The sequence below is a fragment of the Pinus tabuliformis genome, chromosome 5_1 (genome assembly GCF_031772625.1).
Source record: "Pinus tabuliformis cultivar Carrire ecotype Pingquan chromosome 5_1, CPIR1, whole genome shotgun sequence".
Classification (NCBI taxonomy): domain Eukaryota; kingdom Viridiplantae; phylum Streptophyta; class Pinopsida; order Pinales; family Pinaceae; genus Pinus; species Pinus tabuliformis.
The window spans coordinates 190,837,734-190,858,432 of NC_142305.1; the positions used below are offsets into that span (position 1 = coordinate 190,837,734).

Sequence of the window (20,699 nt, forward strand, 5' to 3'; positions counted from 1 at the left end):
TGAGTCATCTTGTTATGTACTTGTCAAAAGAATAAAGATATTTTTTTTTAATTATTATTATTGTGACTTATTAAAGCATGGGTTTCATGCTTGGGTCACCGTGTTTTAGGTCAAAGTTCCTGTTGAGGACTTCTAGGATTTATTTTGAGTCAATAGAGTCATTGTACTTTTAAAGAGACCCTTCTTGGGCTTTTGAATCATGTAAAAAGGTTAAGTATTGAGTGAAATATGAATTTTGTTACCTCCACACAAAGTCTTCCTTAAGATGAAATAGTCGGCCTCAAAGGAGACTATTCGAACTCACGAAAGGGCTATAAATGAAGCCATTCGAATTCCATTTGAAGCACACTCTTTGACAAGCAAGTTCAATCTCTCTTGATGCCGGAAGAAGTGCGAAATAGGAGGAGGAGAAGGAAGTGCAAGTTTGGTCTAGGAGAAGGAGAAAGGGAAAATCGAAACTTTGGTGCAACTATCTCTCTCTCTCGCACCCTAGTTTGGAAGAACGAAGTTCTCTTATTGATGTCGTAGCTAGTTGCTGTATGATGCCATAACCAGTTGCCGTGTTGATGCCGTAGCAATTTTCCGTGTGATGCTGTCACCTCAAGAAGCTGTATTGGGCCAAGATCGAAGGTTCTAAGTAAAGATCAAAGTCTTTTAGTGAAGATCGAAGTCTCTACGGCAATGTCGAAGTTGCTTGGTCAAAGAAAGTGTTGCTACTACTGCTAGGTCAAGAAGGATCATTTGCATGTAAGGAAGAAGGCTGACTTGGTGTGGAGGAAAGTTTGTGTCAATGTCAAGAGTCTTGGAATAACTCCGAAAAACTATTGAAGGAAGAATAATTGACTATGTTTTCCCATAGGGTGGGGTTTTTCCTTGGCTGTGAGCCTACATCCGGTGTCCATTGTTTTATGTGCTATTGCTTTGGTAGTTGCTTGATGAACTAAGAGAAAGAAGATATAAAAGAAACGTAATAACAAATCAAGAACATCACAAGTAATTATCAAGAATAAGAAAATCTCTCTGCCTTTCTGATTTTCTAACATTGCAGTGATCAACTAGCTCGTTGTGCCATTTCCTTGCCACCTGAGCCAACCATGTGGTCACTCACCCATCTGTTATGATCGTATGTTTGAAGGTGGGCCTCCCGAAACTAAAGATATGCCTTGTCATTTGGTAATTGAGTACTGTAGTTTGCTTATCATGCACACTTATGGGCATGGATTAATGGGGGGATTTGGCGGAAAGAGTGGGCTAGGTTTGTGCTCTTGTCGCCTAAACCTCTTTTGGATGTTAACCTTGGACCTTAGTCCCGTGGGATCTCTTTTACTAACCTTTGGGCCTTAGGCATGGAACTACATGGGAAACCCTGGTTTTGGTTGCGTGGTCCCGCTTCCTCATCCACATATATTACTCCCCTTCCACTCATTATAATCCCATTCATCATCTCTCCCACCTGGGTCCACATTCCTCCACTGGGTCCACATAGGGTTTTTAGCCTTACCATTCCTGTTGCCCACACCTTGTGTTGAGCCTAGAATGATGCCTCGGAGTTTGATGTAGCTGAAAATAAAGGTAAAAGCATAATTGGCCACATCCAACAGGAAGATGTACCACAAAATGTAAAAGATGGCCGGGACAAACACATTTAGCACGTGCTCGAAAGCCAATACATGAGCTTTACCCCATCATCATGGCTATCAACCTGGTTCCTTTAGGCCCTAGATGAGCCTCCTTTATAGTTGTCCCAACCCCTGGTGGGCAATGAATCGCCCTACCTTAAAGCGGGTATCCACTGCTATATCTCACACATCATGCTCTTACCCCTTGAGCCCCGAGCAGTTAATTAAAGAAGAATGATAAAAGGCAAAAGACACCTTTCAAAGGATACCACCTTTATCACATCCCACCACCCTTCAAAGGATATGTAACGACCTATCTATAAATATAGAGAATGCAAGAATAATAGCAAGCATACGATGCATGCATATGATAGCTACATATGCATGTGTCGCATACACCGCACTAGTATTTATATACTAAATTAACTATAAGTACTAAATACCATGACACTTCTTCGAATGGAAGTTCTACTCATCCATCAACACCCATATTGCTTAATGTATGGGTAAATACTATAAGAGGGCTATATAAATTATATATTTCAGATTATCAATAAAAATAATTAATAAAATAATTTAGAAAATAATATAAGAAATTAGTTAAAAGGGGTACTTAGTATAATTTTATAATCTTTATATTAAAAGGAGTACTTTAATAAAACATAAAGAAATGTAATTTATCGAAGCATAACATATATATATATATATATATATATATATATATATATATATATACACGTGACCTTAAAAAGAAATATGGGAGATGATACGTGACATGGAAGGGTGTCACCAGCAGACTAAGCGGTGGGTTGCTGGTGGAAGAGCGGCCACCGCCAAGAAACCAGATAAAACCACGGAACATAAATTTAGATGGGGATCGAAGGAAGAGGAAGGTAAAAACAGGGAGGGAAGAAAATCTGAAGGAGGAGGAACTTCATCAACGGAAATTATTCATAGGAAGAGCCTGAATTGTTCTGAGGTTTTGGGCACGGGGGAATAGTGTGCTTCATCTTAGAAGCTTACTAAATTGAGTAGCCAGGTTCTGCTCAGTTTGGCTGAGTGGATTCGGTCTTTTGTAACTGAAGCAGGGAGCTGGAGGCATCATCAACCGCAAGGGCACAGGTAGGTACCCTGAACAGTTCTGTCAGTTAATTTGTTAGTTAATTTTGTAAGATTTCAGGAAAAATAATTCAAGGTTCAGGATAAAATCTCCTTTACTATTTTACATCTGTTTTACGGTCTTGTCAAGATACCACCTTTATAATGTCCCACCACCCTTCAAAGGATGTACCTTGGACATACTATCCCCTTTAGAAGTAGAAACAACCTAGTAGGATACTTGGTTAACCCCATTTGGAGCTTAGAGACATTAGCACATGCCAAAGCCCACTATGGAAGGGCATGCCATATGAAGTGCCCACTTGTTGTCCATGGTTTGTTAGCTATTTTATTCGATTTCCTTGATGACTTGTTGTATTGGAAGGTTAGGGGATGCATTCGATCTTAAACAGGATTGCAGGTGGTCTCTGTTTTGGGATTGGTCTTCCTATATGGGGTCCTAACCCTCCAGAGGGCTACATTGGCACATGTAGGGTGTGTGTTGACAGCCATGGGCCTCCACAACAGTAGACAACACTCCATGGATTCGCAAAGATGTTCAAATATTGCTCGAGATTCACCTATTGGATGAGGAAGATGCACCTGGTTCACCCTTGCCTATCCAACCCCACAACTGTACCATACAGTTGGTAGATGACCTGGGACTTGTATTCTGATGTGGCATCACTTACACCATCATTCGAACCGTTATAGATGGTCTACAGGGATCTTTGACTTACTTGGACACCCATGAGGTCATTTGTGTCCCTTGATACCCATTAGGAGCACCACAAGTTTATTATGTGGAGAACAAGGGGCCAACCCCTTGTTCATTACTTTTGGAAATCTTAGTCATCATTATGGCACCTATTGACTTTATTTTGCCTCTTAGAGGGCCCAACGATATGTATTATTGATCATTCGACCTCTTGAGAGGCTTGTTATTTTGTTTATGAGCTAGTTTGGTGGGCTTGTCACCAAAAGTTAGTTCTTTGCTCATTATTTTTCTTTTAAGGGCTAAATGTAGTCTGAAGTAGCTAAATCGAACTCATTAGGAGTGTATAAATACAAATGTTGAAAGTTCATTTCTCATCGTTACTTGGGTTTGGAACTCGTATCTCATTAGAGATTTTTGCTATCCTTCTTGGAATACGAATTTTTGGAGCATGTAATGAATTTTGATGTTTGAATAATTTTGATATGTGTTGGAGCTTCTTGATGGCAGTTTTTTGGATGGTTGGATATATTCTTATACATGTAAGTACATTTTAATCTATGTCACCTGAAACGTGGATTCGGGATTCGATGAATATGGGGATTCGAGTGTCGGATACGGACACATGGACCCCCCGGAACAGGAAACGTTCGGATATGTTATATATTATTTTATTATATATATATTAAATTAGATATTTCTTACACATTCTCATTCATGATACAAATTCATTGATTTCAAACATAGATATTCATCTAGATGTAAGTTTTTACTGTTCACAAAGTAAGTTAGTAACATTTTGCATAGTGTTAGTACATACAAAATTCAAATACAACTGTAATTTGTGACATGTCACATAAATGATAAATCATAAGTTCTGAATTCATAATACATATTCAATTCATCAATGATCCAATAGGAGAAATGTTAAATTTGGACAACTAGGTCCAAACTCCATGTTCTGATGCTCAGATTAAGAGGCTAATATTTTTGTTGGATTCCTCTTTCTGAGAGGTGTAAAATCCATATAAAAATAGTCTTAATCCGATGAGCAGAACTTATATTTTGAATTTATTATTCTTAATAAATTATATGTGCAAGGTCAGCCAGTTTTGTAATGTAGGCTCACATGCCCAATAGATGTGTCACACACCCTCATTGATGGATATATATACAGGAAAAGTTGGAGAGAATTTGAACACAACACAACTCACATCTTCCTCTCTCATCCTAAAAAGTACGAGCTACCTGGAGGACGAATTTCAGCCACACGTGGGAAGGACGAAGAGGATTTTTCTGCTGCTAGGGTTTCTGCTGCTAGGGTTTCGCAGAAGTTTGACTAGCGTTGACTTTGGTCAACGCTTGGTCCAAACAAGCTGAAAACTTGTGGGAGGTTCGATTTTTGAAGGCCGTACTACCTGGCACAAAAATCGAGGTCAAAGGGTTGACCGTTTTGCTACTGCGTTGACTTTTAGCTTGCTGCCCCTGCGTTGACTTTTCAGGACAGCGTTGACTTTTGTAGAACTGACTTGGGTTGACTCATCTACTGGTTGGAGGGTTGTTGTGACACATGCTGGGCTGGCTGACCAAAGGAGACTTTGCTGGTTGAAGCATCCTGTTGACCGCCGAAACGAACACATACATTTTTCTTGTTTCTGATTTGTCTTCTGTAAGATCTGCTTATATGTTCTATCTGCATTTTGCTTATCTACTTGTATGATTGCTGTGAGAAAAGTGAAATTGCTCTTAGCATAGAACATCTACAAAACTTTACAAGAAAGACAACGTAGTAAGATAAAGATACTGACCGCTGTAGTTTTCTCATTAAGTCATCAAAATCAAAATGTGTTACGTAGGTAGTGCAATGCCAATGGAAAATAGAAATAGAAAATACAAAACAACTACAAGTATACAACCCTGAAGGGGTAGCTCATGACTCATGAGTCATCAATTGTCATAGTCATCATCAAAATCAACATCACTGTCCTCATCATCATGGTCACCACATCTCTCCTTTGCTACATCCTCCTCCCTTGTATCCAAAGTCATATCTACATCTGCTTGTGTGGAGGATGAGTCCTCTACAGTATCACCATCATCAAATCTGACAAGCTCTTGCACTGGATCATTGAGATCCATGTTGGCCAATGCCAACTCAACACTGCTGTTCAAACCCATATCATTAGGAAAGACATCCCACATCTTTGTGTTTCCCTTCAACCACTATTCCCTCTGCCTGTAAATAAGACGAAGGTTGGTGTGCACATACACCTTTGTCTTTGCCCTGGATTGCTCAAGCCTACTCTTCTTAACACTATACAAATTCCCATATGTGCTCCAATTCCTCTCGCAACAAGAGGATGAAGTCACTTGAGAGAGGAGCCTCATGGCTAACTGCTGTAGAGGAGGGCTTGCTGTCCCATGATTTGCCCACCAAGAATAGGGCTTCTTAGCCCCCCTGTCTCTAATAAAATCATATCCTGCAAATTGACCCGTGCCAGTGGAAAACTCTGCAAAGGGATCTTTCACCTCATCAAGCAATGCTCTTTCCTGAAAAACCTGCCTGAATGCATCTTTCCTCCCTTGTGAGATTTCTCCATCCACGTGAGGAGGGAATCTGTGGGAAGGTCCACCATTCAGCCACTCATGGCTGTAGTATTTTGGGTTGAATGAGTGAGACAAACAATGTAAAGGTGTGTAATTATTGTCCGTCTACTAACAAGAATATCTTGTATAGTGGTGAAGAAGGCCTCTAGTGATGTCTCATACTCAGGGCACTCACACTGTAAAATAATGCTCTTTACAGACTCAATCATGGAATCCCATTCCTCATAAACCTCTCCTAGGATGGGTTGATCTATATTTGCAAATCGAAGCAAAGAAATGATAGGGTCCATGATCTGAATAAGTAGATCCACCCTCTCCCACCAAGCATCATCTAACACTGTGTCCTTCACTCTTCTAGAGGCTACTTGATTTGTCTTTCTCCAAAAAGACCAAAACTCTGCAATAACCATGGCTTAGAGAGCGGTCTTGACCTCCCTCAACCTCTTCAACATGATGAATGAAGATGCTAACCGTGTATCAACAATCTTCAACAATGATAGATTGCTGTAATCCTTGTAGATAGTGAGGGCATTTGTATGATTTTGTACAAAGTTACGGATATGCCGTGCATCCTCAATAATGTTACCAATCCAAAGCACATAAGAAGCAATGGATTTCAGTGCTAAGTTCAATGAATGGACAATGCAAGGTGTCCAAAACACTTGTGGATATTTAGCTTCCATAATCATGCCAGTAGCGTTGCAAATAGGTGCATTATCTGTGATGATTTGCACAGAAGAATCAACACCTATATCTTCAATAACTTTACTAAACAACTCACCCATATATTGTGCATGCTTGTATTTTCCAACTGTATCCACTGCTTTCAAGAAAATTGGGCCATTCAAGGGAGACACCATGAAGTTGATGAGTGGGTGTCGTGCTGGATCTGTCCATCCATCAGAAACAATGCTAACACTAGATGTTGGCCATGATGCTTTAATAGGCTGAAGTATTTTTTGGACCTCTATTTTTGCTGTCGTCAACAATGTGGTTCTAAGTTTCTCTGAACTAGGAGGCACATACCTTGATGGAGCCCCTCGAGTTAGAGCTCGGCACATCTCAGTAAATAGAGGTGAGCGTGCTGCAACATTAAAGGATATGAAGTATTGATAGAAAAAAGGCAATGGTGAGATCAAGCTCTTCCCATTTCTCCTTTTGAAAAATCCTTTCCATTGGACCAAGTGAAATTGCCTTTCTTTTTGTTGCTTATCCACCACTAGAACTCTTAAATGGGAATTTGTTGTTGTCTTTCCTAAAAAATGGAAGGGGGTCATCACTCTTGGTTTTTTTTGATTTTGCAGCCACATTTACCATACCAACATTAGACTCCCTTTCCATTTCTTTCCTCTTTGGTAAAGGCACTTTTGTATAACCTCCAACTCCACAATCCAGTAAAGCCAACTAGTGGCCTTTCACACGGAAATATATGCTCGTGAAAGTATTGTGGCAAAAGTTGCATCTCCAATTCACATTGCCTCCTCCCTTCACCTTGCTGCTTGGCCCTTGCCCTTTTGTGACATATTTCCACAAGGGATATTTTTCAATGTTACATTGAGGAGGATGTCTTCCCTCAGCATTACTTGCAATAGAGGGAATACTTGGAGTAGGCTTTGAAGAAATTGGGGGAGGAGGGGCATCTCCAATGGGGACCTTCTTCCCCTTCCTTTGCCCCTTCCCTGCGGCCCTTGATTGAGGCATGAATACTGTAAAAAAATAAACCAAAAATGCACAAATTTGTAAAAGAAATGCATATGCAAACCGCCGTAATAAAAGTGCAAAAAAAATAGAGGAAATGCAATTACCTGTTGCTTGAATCTCCTTGAAAACGCTCCCACACTGTTTGGTCCTTGCTCCAACACACTCATAGCAAACCCACAACTCACCCACAGCGAAATAGAGAAGAGAAAGTGGAATAAAACAACAAAAAAATTGCCTTTTTAAGGCCGCGCAGGTGACTTTTTCAAGAATTGTGTCCGGAAATCGAGACATGTTGTGTCTGATTGGGACACGATCCGGATTCGATCGTGTCCCAATTGGACATGACATGTCTTGATTTCCGGACACGATTTGGCACGAATTGTGTCGGATTTGACGGATTCGCGACGCATCGACCATTTTGAATGAATCCGGTTTCATAGATTTTAATGCTATTCTTTCTTTCTAATTTTGTCACATGCATTGTTTTTGGGATTTCACTATACTAGGGTTTATTTGCTACATCTCTTATGCGAAGTTGTGGAAATTTTGTTTCTAGGTAGTGCATGCTTCATGTATGGGCGATGTATAATGAATGAATGTTCCTAGGGATGTTTCATTACTGAAATTCATCTTGACAAGCCATTTACCTTGCAAAATAAAGTATAATGTCTTTGAAGATGCTTTTGTTGTTGCCCTAGTGCCAAGCAAAGTTGTCTTTGAGGCCTCATTGACCTTGAACAATCAAAGGTCCATAGTCATAATTTTACCTGACTCCAATCTCCCCAAAGGTTTAGGTACTAGTCCACCCAAAGGTGATCACCTTAAACCTCTTCTCCTTCTCCCCTTTCCCCTTCTCTAGGTCTAGTCGTCTAACTCACCCAGGACATCATTTATCTCGTGATCTAGCCAGCCAAATACTTCTTTTGGTCTACAACTGCGTTGGTGCGTCCTCAAGAAGCCCTCCAAATTTCATGAGATTCCAACGGTGAGATCTTCAGATATCACAAACCCTAGCTCGAAGACCAATTCTTGCCCTTGGTTTCCCTTAGGCTAGAAACCTCACTGGAATCCTTGCATTGACTTTTATTGAAAATTCATTTCTTGGTCCCTTCCCCTCCCTAATTAGGTCAAGGATATCATTGGCTGCTAGATTCTATCCCTTTGACCTAACCTCGGGTCCACTTGGTCCCGTGTGGTCTCGTGCACTATCAAGTTTAATTCTTCAATGATCACCTATGACCCAAGTTTCCACAAGAATTCTAGGATTTAAGGATCTCCTTTATAAGGCACACACTCTAAACCTAACCCTTGAAATTCTCGCCAAGCCCACCCTTGAGAGACTTCCATCTTGTCTTTCAAGACAAGTGAGCCATATATTTGGTTCTCTCTTGTGAATAGGGTTCGATGATCACCCCTCACCCTATTCTTGTTCCATCCATTTCGTGATTCTTATCATAACGGGTCTCCTCCCATCAGTGAAAGCCCATAAAGAGTAGAGAGCCTTAGTCGAGGTGACAGTGGGCTATCACTCCATTGTTTCCCTTAGCCTAGTAGTAGCCCTTCAAGGATCCCCTTTTAGGATCCCTACTGGTTTGATCGGTAACAATTAGATGCCATGGTAGAGGAGTATACTTCTATCATGATGAATGATGTTTGGGAGGTGGTGCCGAGGCCTAAGTATAGTTTAGTTATAGGTTCGCGATGGATCTACCAGATTAAGTACACTGTAGACGACAACGTGGAGAAGTACAAAGCTAGATTTGTGGCAGAGGAGTATGCACAAATGGAAGGTATAGATTATGAGGAGACCTTCGCCTAGTTGCCAGATACACTTCTATCCAGTCAGTTAATTCCCTAGCAGCTCATATGGGATGGCAGATTCAGTAGATGGATGTCAAGAAGACCTTCTTGAATGGCGTGATAAAGGAGGAGGTCTAAATAGAACAACTAGAGGGTTTCGAGACATGGGCAAGGCACACACATGTGTGCAGGTTGAAGAAAGCTCTACACGGGCTCAAGTAGGCTTCGAGGGTGTGGTATGGTCAGATTGACAACTACTTGCAATAGATGGGATTCGTCAAGAGTGACGCAGATCCCAACCTTTACTACTTGATGGTAGAGGATGAGCCACTCATCCTAGTTTTGTATGTGGATGACCTCTTCTTGATAGGGTCATCATTGCTCATAGAAGACTGCAAGAGGAACATGGAAAGAAAGTTTGGCATGAAGGATTTGGGGTTGATGCACTATTTCCTAGGCTTGGAAGCGTGGAAAAAGGACGGGGAGATCTTCCTTGGTCAAGGGAGATATGCTATAGAGATTTTGAATGCAAGATTGTAGAACCATGTTTATGCCGATGTTCACCAATTGGAAGAAGATGGATGTATCATAGGACAAGGATGTTGACCCAACCTTGTATAGACAACTCATCGGTTCTCCCATGTGTTTGGTCAACAGTAGGCCAAATATCTGCTTCCCGGTCAACATTCTCAGTCAGTTTATGGTGGAGCCAAAGGGAGTGCATTGGACAACAACAAGACACATTTTGAGGTATTTGCGTGGCACAATAGAGTATGGGTTGAAATATACTCGAGGGGATGATGTTAGACTATGTGGATTCATAGATGCAGATTGGGTAGGCAGTTCAGTGGAAAATAAATGTTGGTTTGGGTGCTACTTCAACATTGGATCATGAATGGTTTCTTGGTGCAGCAGGAAGCAAAAGTTAGTAGCACTAGCAGAGCCACGTGCGAAGCTATATGGCTTTGAAAGCTGCCGATGAGCTTGTTCATGTAGAGGATGGAGGCGACCAGTGTGTACTGCGATAATTAGAGTTGCATCAAGTTCTCTAAAAATCCAGTTTTTCATGACAGGTCGAAACACAGGTATTTGGTATCACTTCATTAGAGATTGTGTGCGGCGTGGAGCAGTCCAACGACAGTATGTTCCGACATAAGCTTAGGTAGCAGATATAGTCACAAAAGTTTTAGGAAGAGCCAAGTTCATATATTTTAGAGAGCAGTTGGGTATAGTGGAGTGTGAAAATATCTAAAAGAAATCTAACTGTAGTGATTAATGTTATTTATTCTACTTATTAACTCAAAAATAAGTTATTCAGTTTTCTTATGACAAATATTGAAATAAATTCTATTGGAGTGCTCACAATTAAAAATACCGCGGAAAGTAAATGCAAAGAAATTACTTGCACTAATACAATCACAATGACAGATATTTTGGACAATCGTCCCTGGGAAAACCCAATGTGGGAAAAGCGGTGCAGCAGATGAGGGTTTCTTTATTATACTTCAGCAAGATCTCATGTACAAGTTAAAACGAGCATAACAGAAGTGAGAAAATTTATAGACCCCTCCTGACAAATCTTTGATCTTGGAGAAGTACTACGTTTCCTTCTGAATACTTCTGCGTCTCTTTGCGCCGATTTTCTCGTGTTGACCTAGTGTCAAACTGCCCACGCAGTCCCAACGTCAACCTGCCTTTGCGCTGCCTCTTTTTGTGTCACGACTTTTGTGCTGTCTCTCCCTGCTCTACGTATCCTTGCCTTGCACTCTCGACTGATGCTGATGTTGATGCCCTCTCTTTCTTTCTCACCTGCAACTTTCCCTTTGATTTGGTTTTCTCCTTGCGAACTTCAACCAGTGAGAAAATCGATCTTGCTCGGGTAACTGAGTATCTTCCTCCGGTGTGCCCTCCAATTGCCTATTAAGCCTCCTCTTATAATCCTCTCGTTGTTCAATGAACGACCCATATTATATCCTAATCAATGGCTAGGGTCATATGGTTGATGCCCTCTCTTTATTTCTCATCTGCAACTCTCCCTCTGATCCGATTTTCTCTACCCGAACTTCAACCAGTGAGAAAATCGATCTTAGTCAGGTAACTGAGTATCTGCCTCTGGTTTTTCCTCCAATTGCTGACCAAGCCTCCTCTTATAATCCTCTCATTAATCAATCAATGACCCATATTAGATCCTTATCAATGGCTAGGATCATATTGACTTAATCTCTACCTTCTTCTAGAAGTTTCACCCACAGTTTAGATTAATCCATTAATTATTTTAATTTTCTATGCTTAGACTTAGGGTTCCAAAACGATTTATGGGTATTGGAGAATGCACGTGTCTAAGCCTCCCGCAAAATTTGAGACTTAGAGCACATCCGATGCTACCATAAATCAACACCCCCTCTTAGCGAGGAATGTGCTCTAGTAATGCAAGCTGTTGAAGCATCACCCTGTTCTGTAACATCTCCCTTTGCGATTGGTGATGTCTGACATCCGCCCACCGACCACTGTGCAAATGTTGCATCTGCTATTATTGACTCTACCACTTGTCAACACTGCATCCGTATTGTAACACCCTCTGCCACTGTAACCGAGAAATCACCAGTTTCTGCTACTAAAACAGATTCTCTACCATACTCATCTGCTCTCTGAACTGAATGAATTCAACTCTTCCTAGAGCCTTTGTGAGTATGTCGTCTACATGATTTCCTGTGGGGACATACTGTAGTTGTACTGCCCCACGCTAAACACAACCTTTAGTAAAGTGACATTTGATATCAATGTGTTTCGACCGATCATGAAATACTGGATTCTTAAAGTGTTTGATACAACTCTGATTATCACAGTAAACCCTGGTTGCTTCCATCCTTTTTTTGAACAAGCTCACAAGCAATTTTTTGAGCCATATAGCTTCACATGTAGCTGTGCTGGCTGCCATATATTCTACTTCTGCTGAGCTCAAAGCTATCGATTTCTGCGTCCTGCTGCACCAAGATATCATCTTTGATTCAACATTGAAGCAGTACCTCGAGGTACTCTTTTGATCTATGAACTATCTGCCCAATCTGAATCTGTGAACCCATTCAATCTGACATCCTCCCCTCGGGAGTATTTCAACCCATATCCGACTGTTCTATGCACATACCTAAGAATGTGTCTAGGTGTCGCCCAATGCACCCTTTTTGGTTCCACCATGAACTTACTAAGAGTGTTGACAACAAAGCAAATGTTTGGTCTAGTGTTGACCAGATACATGAGCGACCCAATGAGCCGTCTGTACAAGGTGGGTCCACTTCCTTGTCTCCCGATGCATCTATTTTCTTCTAGTTGGTGATCATGGGAGTAGCCATGGGTCGACAATCCTACATTCTGAATCTCTTCAGAATCTCTGTAGCATATCTTCCTTGCCCAAGGAAGATCTCCCCATTCTTTTGCCAAACTTCCAACCCTAGAAAATAATGCATCAACCTCGTGTCCATAATGTCGAATTCAACTTCAAGATTCTTCTTGCAATTGTGTATGAGCTTGGATGACCCTGTTAGAAGCAAGTCATCCACATATAATACCAGAATAAGTGGCTCATTCTCTACCATCAAGTAGTAGAGATTGGGATGAACATCACTTTTGACAAATCCCAACTGCTACAAGTAACTAACAATCTAACCATACCATGCTCTGGGTGCCTGCTTGAGCCCATATAGGGTTTTCTTTAATTTGCATACATGAGTTCTCTTCTCATGAGTTTCGAAGCCTTCGCGCTGTTCTATATACACCTCCTCTTCTATCACCACGTTCAAGAATGTTGTCTTGACATCCATCTAGTGAATCTCCCATCCCATTTGAGCTGCTCGGGATATAACGTATCTGATAGAGGTGTAATGGGCAATTGTGAGACAAAATTTGTCTCACTAATTTTTGAGGCCAATTTATCTTGTAGAGGATTTCCAGTTTTTGGGCATCCTATTGTACTCGAAATTTCTCATTGTTGCATAATAATAAAATCCTTAGCTCCTGAATTGGTTTTCCAACAGTGGGTTTTTCTAGGGATAATTGTCCAAAAATAATTGTCATTTTTATGTGTGTGCTAGCATATTTCTCAGTTTCCAACATTTTATTTTCCGCAATGTTTTTATAGTGAAAATTGTAGTTGTGAGTTTATTCGTTGTTTGTCGTAGCAAATAAACTACATAATTAAATTTACAGTTAGAAGAATAATTTCTAGTTGTTGCAATAGAGTTGTAAATTTTCACATTAGCCACTTCTACCCAAGTAGGTAACACTATTTCGATCCTTGATTTTGGAAGGGAAGCCTTGTTTGAAGTGTCAAATTGCGTGTTACTTGCATTCTTGGCTTACTTAGATGAAAAATGATTATATGTACCTAATAATGTATAATGCTACCACTGGATATTGTATGTAATTGTTAGGTGGTTCCATAGCCATGGCTTGAGCATTTTAATTGGGGCTAAGTCCTTCGGAGGAGCATATGGACACTCACAGGTGGAGTGTTGAGAGCCATGTGTCTCAGAGCTGTAGTAGAGTATCACACAAAGGCATGGGCACCTCCAACACCCATAGTGTTCCAACACTTTGCCCTACATTGATGAATTTTATGGAATGATGCACCTTGAGCCAACATGGCCTAGTTGGCTTAACACTTCATGAGGGTCTTGGAAGTCTCTTTTGTAAGCAAATTCTAAAGAATAAGAGAAGCGTTTTCATGGGATTTCCCCTTGGAGGGTTTTTTCCCTGGCTTTGAACCTATATCTTGTGTACTTTTTCTTGTTGTTATCTTCATTATTTTGGTAATTGCTTGATGAACATAGATCTAATAATGTAATAAAAGGCCAACATATATCACAAGTAATTATCGACTTAAGGAAAATCATCCAAATATAGTGGTCTCCTGATTTTCCAACAGGTTGGTTGCTATTCAAAAGGTGCTTTAATAAGTTTTTTTTGGGCAGTTAGTATGGATAAAGGGGTGATTTGGAAGATTTATCGATCTTCACTGGAATTTTGTCCTCTCACCTTACAAGGGGGGTTAATCTTTAGCCTTAGTCCACTGGGACTTGCTTTAAGGCCGTAGGTATATAAGAGGGGCAATACTTGGAAAACCATGATTGAGATAGCATGCTCATTGACCCCTATGCCATACTTGACAGTTTCCATCATGTTGCCAATGCGTCTAGTAGGTCTTTTGAGGGGAGTTCACAAGACAAGAACTAGACCAAGGGACAATAATATGAGGTGTGGACCACTGTGACCATAGCCACCACCTCCTACTCTTTTGTGGACTTTAACCACTAGGGAGGGTTCCCTAAGGTAATTCACCTAGAAGGTTATGTCAAGTGCAAGGAATAAGGTGAGAAGGTAGGCTCAAAGAGGGATAACTTTTGAAGGATAGCGCTTTGCTAGCAAGATAAAGCAATATGCTCCTCCAATAGGATTAATTAGGGCACAATGTGACCTAGGGCTTGAGAAATAACAAGGTGAAAAGATGTACCTAGGGTCACAAGGCCAACAAAAGGTTTCCAAATAATGTATACCTTCAATTTCTAGAGCAACAAGCCATCATTAAGCCCCAAGTTGAAACCTAGGCCAAACTAGGGTTTTCTAGGGAAAAATCTACTTAGGGCATAAGACTTTAGCCCTAATATGGATGGAGTAGCCACTAAAAGCAGTTGATTTCGAGGCAACCACCTTTTTGACAAGTGTTGAATCCTCCCAAAGTCCAACAACTTCGACCCTAGTTGAGATTCATGCCATAGCCCTAGCTAGCGACTTATGCTTGAGGGGCCGAACTGAGATTTTGGTGTAACTTTTATGGATGACCAACAAAGTGACCAAAGGCTAGCGCCTTGTCCTTGGGTGATGGAGTCTACGGGAATGTAAAATTTGCTATATCTTAGCAAGGAGTAAGGGAATAATGAAACCCTAGATTTCAAAACCCTAGCTATCACTTTTGTGAGGGAGCAAAGTCAATGGGGAGAGCTAGTTGAAATATTCGCCCATGGGATTGTCATTCACATTCTATAAGTGAGTAATGCATGCAATACTATCATCTAGAATCCATAGAATAATTTTCAACAATAACTAGCACAATAGAAACCCTAGATAATTAACCATTCCATACATTAGACACAAAAATATATTTATCAAATCCAAGGTACACTTACAAGATATAATGCATGAACAAAGCCCTTATTTCTCCAAAATCAGATCTCTAAAGCCAAAGAAATAGCTCCAATAGAAAAAATCCGCCATAGATCACATCTTCACAAAATACATGTCACAATTTAGCTAGTCAGAATTCTCTAAGAGGACCAAAAATAGTCACAACTAATGATGAACATGTGAGGTGAGACTATCCTCCATTTATATGAGGATTAGGTCACCTAATTTTAACTTACAAAACCCCTAAAACAAGTTCGCTCACGAAATGAACTTAGGTTACAAGCCAATCGATTAGCTGACATCCAAATGACCCTAATTTACGCACACATGTGAACGATGACCTCTCTAATGGTGATGCCATCAATCATAAATGCTCAGAATGCCATGTCCAAGGGTGATGAGGTGTCCAAGAAGGTGTAAAAGCCTAGCAGATCCAAAAATTGAGGGTTGGCCCTCAAATTTACCTTAAAATCTTTGTGGGGTCCCAAGATCCAGGTGGGGTGCGACAAGGTGTTCTCCATGGGGGTCTCCAACTGCTAAATGAGGGCTCCTTCTCTCCAGTACTAGGGGCTCTTCTGGTGCAAAAAGCCCTCCCTTGTCTCTTAGTGTGAGACCATCCTCATTTGGGCTTCGAATCAACTCTTGCCCATCATGTTGTGTCAAGGGAAGCCTAGAGGCATGATGGGTCCAGTGGTGTCATCCTGAAGAATCCTCAAATATGGGTAAAATTCAACCAATGTCCAGGGTCGTGAAGGTGCTCTTGGACGTGCGTCATTTGATTGTGCTTCTAGGAGGCTCTAGACTCTCAACACTTCACTTAGGTCGGAAAATGTACTCCTCCAGAGGGCTTGCAAACTTGTGGAGTGGGTGCCCAAGGCTTGGGCTGCTGAACCACATGACAAGGAAAAAATGGATTCTATTGAAAGCAGCCAATCATTAGGGACTAAGATTAGTAATGCATCTAACTGAATCGATCTTGAATGTTAAGGGCACTTTAATACTTCAAACAAGGATCTCTTTCTCAAATCTGGACCAAGATCTCATGAAGGAATGTGTATCATGAATGAATGCGTGGGCTACCAATTGTTACTATGTAGGTATCAAAGGAGGGAAGTGTATCATGTTGAGGAGGATAAGTATGGAAGCAAGTGGACAAGTGTAGATGTGAGGTCAGCAAAGGGGGAGTAAGATGGGAGTGAACTCCCACTCACTCTTAGTCAACTCGCCTTCCAATGATACCTTACTCCAAGTTGAAACTCGACCCCCTCAAATAGAGGAACTTGTCCTCCCTTAATTTGCAATCGCTGGCAGCCCAACTCGGCCTCATTAATAAGCAACTCGACTTCTTAGGTGGGAATCCATCCCATTATTTAATTGCCTGTTTGAGTGCCTTTTCACTTCACTGCATTGCATGTGAGAGAGAGTTGACTGGAATCCTGTTTTTAATGTGTTCCCAGTTATTTAATTTCTGATTTTCCTTTTCTTTTTCCTCACTTTTTGACCAAAAGTGATTTTTTAGTGAGGAAAAATCAATATTTTGCACCCCAAATTGGGTACTAGGATAATGTTGGTACTCTAAGGATGAAAGTTGAGTATGTACATGCCCAAAAACATTTCCTAGCACCTTTTTTTTTCTTTTTTTTGGCTAAGCTTGGCAGGACTCTGTCATTTTCGCTTTTACATGTCCATTATTCACCCTGCAATGGGGAGGGTAGTACAAGATTTGAACCCAAGATCTCTGGTTTGAACCCAAGATCTCTGGTTTGGTGAAATTTCATTCCACGGCCATTGCCACTTGAGCTACCCCAGGCGGACATTTCCTAGCACCATTTTTTATTTGTTACATAAAAATGATTTAAAATATCCCGTCTTGCGGGAAATTTGTAATTATTAAAATTCCTATAAAAACCTAATTCAATTCCATGAGACTCAAGATAATGCTTAGCTTGGTAATATACATTGACCCTAGACTTAGAAAACACACTCAAGGTCCAGTTAATAATCACACTCCAGCTTTGGAGGATGTGATTGAAAAAACTCAATTAATTATGTATCGCTAAAAAGAGAAAAAAATTAATTGATGATAAAAAACACTCTAGGGTTATGTTCTTACTAACCAAGTCCCAAGGTTCTAAGTCTGTTATATAAGTTCATCGTGCTAGTGTCATTTATACAATTCGCCCATGGGAGTATGGAATTTGCACAGAGAGAGAAGATAGGAGAGGGAGATAAGAAGGGGCAAAATTTCCCCTTTCTGGACTCTGAAAGTTTGATAGGTGCCTTGTACATTGGGCCATGCGGTGTTCATTCCTGCTAGGTACAACTTAGCAGGTAATGCTCCCCTCACAAGACCTGCTAAATGTTGAGGCAACACACACCAAGCCTTGTAATAATACGATTCTCCAGAAAATATATTACTACTTCATTAGTAGCCTTTTTAGTGGGGCTGATATGTACCAGCTTGGTGACGTAATCAGTCACTTCCAAGATCCATTTGTGATGATTACTCAAATTATCTTTGAGTTCACCATTGAAATCAGTACCCTGTTGCTGAAATGGTGATTCGTTGATAATGGATTTCAGTGGAAGAGTGGGTAACTGTTTCTTGCTGGCAAACAATTGACAAGGCAGGCAGGCCCTGACAATCTTACGAGCAAGAAAGAAAGAAAGAGAATTGTTTTAACGTACACGAGGCTAAAGATAGGCTATGGGACAGATTGCTTCTTCATCCAGTTGATGTTTTCGGCCCTTTTCCTGTGAAGCCCCACAATAAATACTCCCAGCTTCTCGACAAGCCCTGCAGTGAATAGATTATCATGCATGTAATTCGGAAAGGACTCACTTAAATCCCGGGCTCACGAGGACTCTGAGTTTGAACATGTACTCAACAACTCCATGCAAGGCTCCAAACTGTCTCCAAAATAGTAGGAGGACTGCAAAAAAAAATTCTCTCTAATTTGATGAAAATATGTGCAAAACTTTCTTAGATAACCCTAACATCACTGAATCCATACTGTGACTGATATCCATGGTAACCAGCCCCTGGCTCAATCAAAGCTGCCTCTGAGCATGCATTTTGATGAAATGTGCTGGTCATTAACCCTCTGGATTTGCATTGGGGAAATCTAGGGATAATTGTATAGTTAGTAATTCTATTCTCCACTATTCACTTTCACGAGGCATTGTATAGAACGTTTGGCTGAAGACACCACACTATTACTCTATCTGGTTTGTGTATTTTGTGTTCATTTGATCTCTATTCATGTTTCCGTGCTCGTGAATTATTTGGTCGTGCCTGTTCTTTTTGTCCTTTGATTAGCCTATTAGGTTAGCTTAAGTGGTTGAAACGCTCAGGAATTTCCACACAAGGTTTTCTTTGTGGAAGAAAGTTGTAAGCTGTTTTGTGACCTGTAATTGGATCATTTCTTCTTGATATTCTTGTTTTCAATGCAAGATAGGATGCTTTTTCTATTAATTTCTATTTAAATTGACTAATTTCATCTATACATTTGTGAGCAGCAATCTAGGTTTGTCATTGTCTTTTTTTAGATGATAAGCCTTCGAGGAACCCTAATCCGTGATGCCAATATTAATTATCTGTCTTCTTGTAGCCTCGTATTTTTCTTTCTTCTTAGGAATCAAAATAATATGCAATACTCTAAGATTAAGAGCGCTTTTATCCAATTTCATCAAAATAGTATGTAGCAGTGGATTTTTTATCCAACTAGCAATAGGTCCCTTAACTGCTTATTTTGAATTTCAGTGATGTATATGATGCTTTTACATTGAATTTGTCTTGATGGTGATTCTCTAGCAAGTTTGATTAGACAGATTCCTGATATAGATGTTAAAACTGCAGTCATTATCTTCATACGTATTGTATGTAGACAAGTGCAGTGGTTTTGAGCTGCTGTGCTGTGTTCGAATGGCCTTTTTATATTGTTTGTTATAATTACTGTCTGGTTTATAAATGGGAATAACCTTGAATGATGGATACAGGAATCCATCATACTGGGGAAGAGTTTGCTTTATTTCAACGCCTGATGGTGAAAACTGCGGACTGGTAAAAAATTTGGCTGTGACAGGAGTTGTTAGCTTGAAATTACCTGAAGAGCCTATTCTTAAGGCCTTGAATCGATGCGGAATTGCAAAACTTGGTCAGATGTCATCATCAGAGGCAAAGTGCAGAACAAAAATTTTTGTGAATGGAGAGTGGGTGGGGACCTCTGATAATCCTATTTTTCTTGTAGAGAAATTGCGAGATCTACGTCGCAGGCACTGCATCCATCCTCAAGTAGGTTTTTGATTATAGAGATCTTTCCATTTCATCTATTGCTTCAGAATGCGTTCTTGGTTAATTCGAGAAGGTTTAATTACTTTATTTCAACTGTGTTATTATACCTTTGACAATGTTATTTAACATGTGGAGTTGCTTTTACTGAAATGTGGGTTCAAAAGCATTTCAAAGATATTCTGGAGTTCCCCCTTTCATAATGAAAAAAAAAGTGTTTTTTGTAAGCTTTCTAAATCCTTCATGTTTGAGCATCATTGAATGCAAGATCTACCTTCATTTTTATAAAGACATGTTCTAGTTAGGAGGTAGGCTGGTTGACCTGGATTGACCCTTTTTGAGACTCTTGTGTGGTAGGCTAGGTAAAGGGAAAGACATGATTGTAAATTTTGTAGTCTGTTAAGACAATCTACAACTTGCTAGAGCATCGTTGATTACATATAGATCATATTGCTTATGTTCTTTTGTTCGACAATGAAATCAACCACATCTTGAACTCTAATGCTTCATACTTTTTTCTTTGCTACAAGTAGGTCTTCCAAAGATTTATGAAGACTAACATAAAATTTTCAGACCATGGTCAGCTGTCTTGGGAACTTTTTTCACTTATAGAAATAAACTCTTATATTTTACAAGAGGACAGAGGAAAAAATAGAAGGTTTGTCTTGTAGGGTGTGAGGTCAGCTTCCTC

General features: G+C 40.2%; 1 protein-coding gene across 2 annotated transcripts in view; it reads left to right on the plus strand.

The window, feature by feature from the left end:
- The window catches only part of LOC149164049 (DNA-directed RNA polymerase D subunit 2b-like), a 285,673-nt gene that overhangs the window by 178,846 nt on the left and 86,128 nt on the right, over nucleotides 1-20,699 (plus strand). For both annotated transcript variants that reach the window (XM_089431941.1, XM_089431942.1), the window contains one exon: nucleotides 19,717-20,011. In XM_089431941.1, coding sequence (XP_089288067.1) covers nucleotides 19,717-20,011 — 295 coding nt within the window. The remainder of the gene's footprint in view (nucleotides 1-19,716; nucleotides 20,012-20,699) is intronic.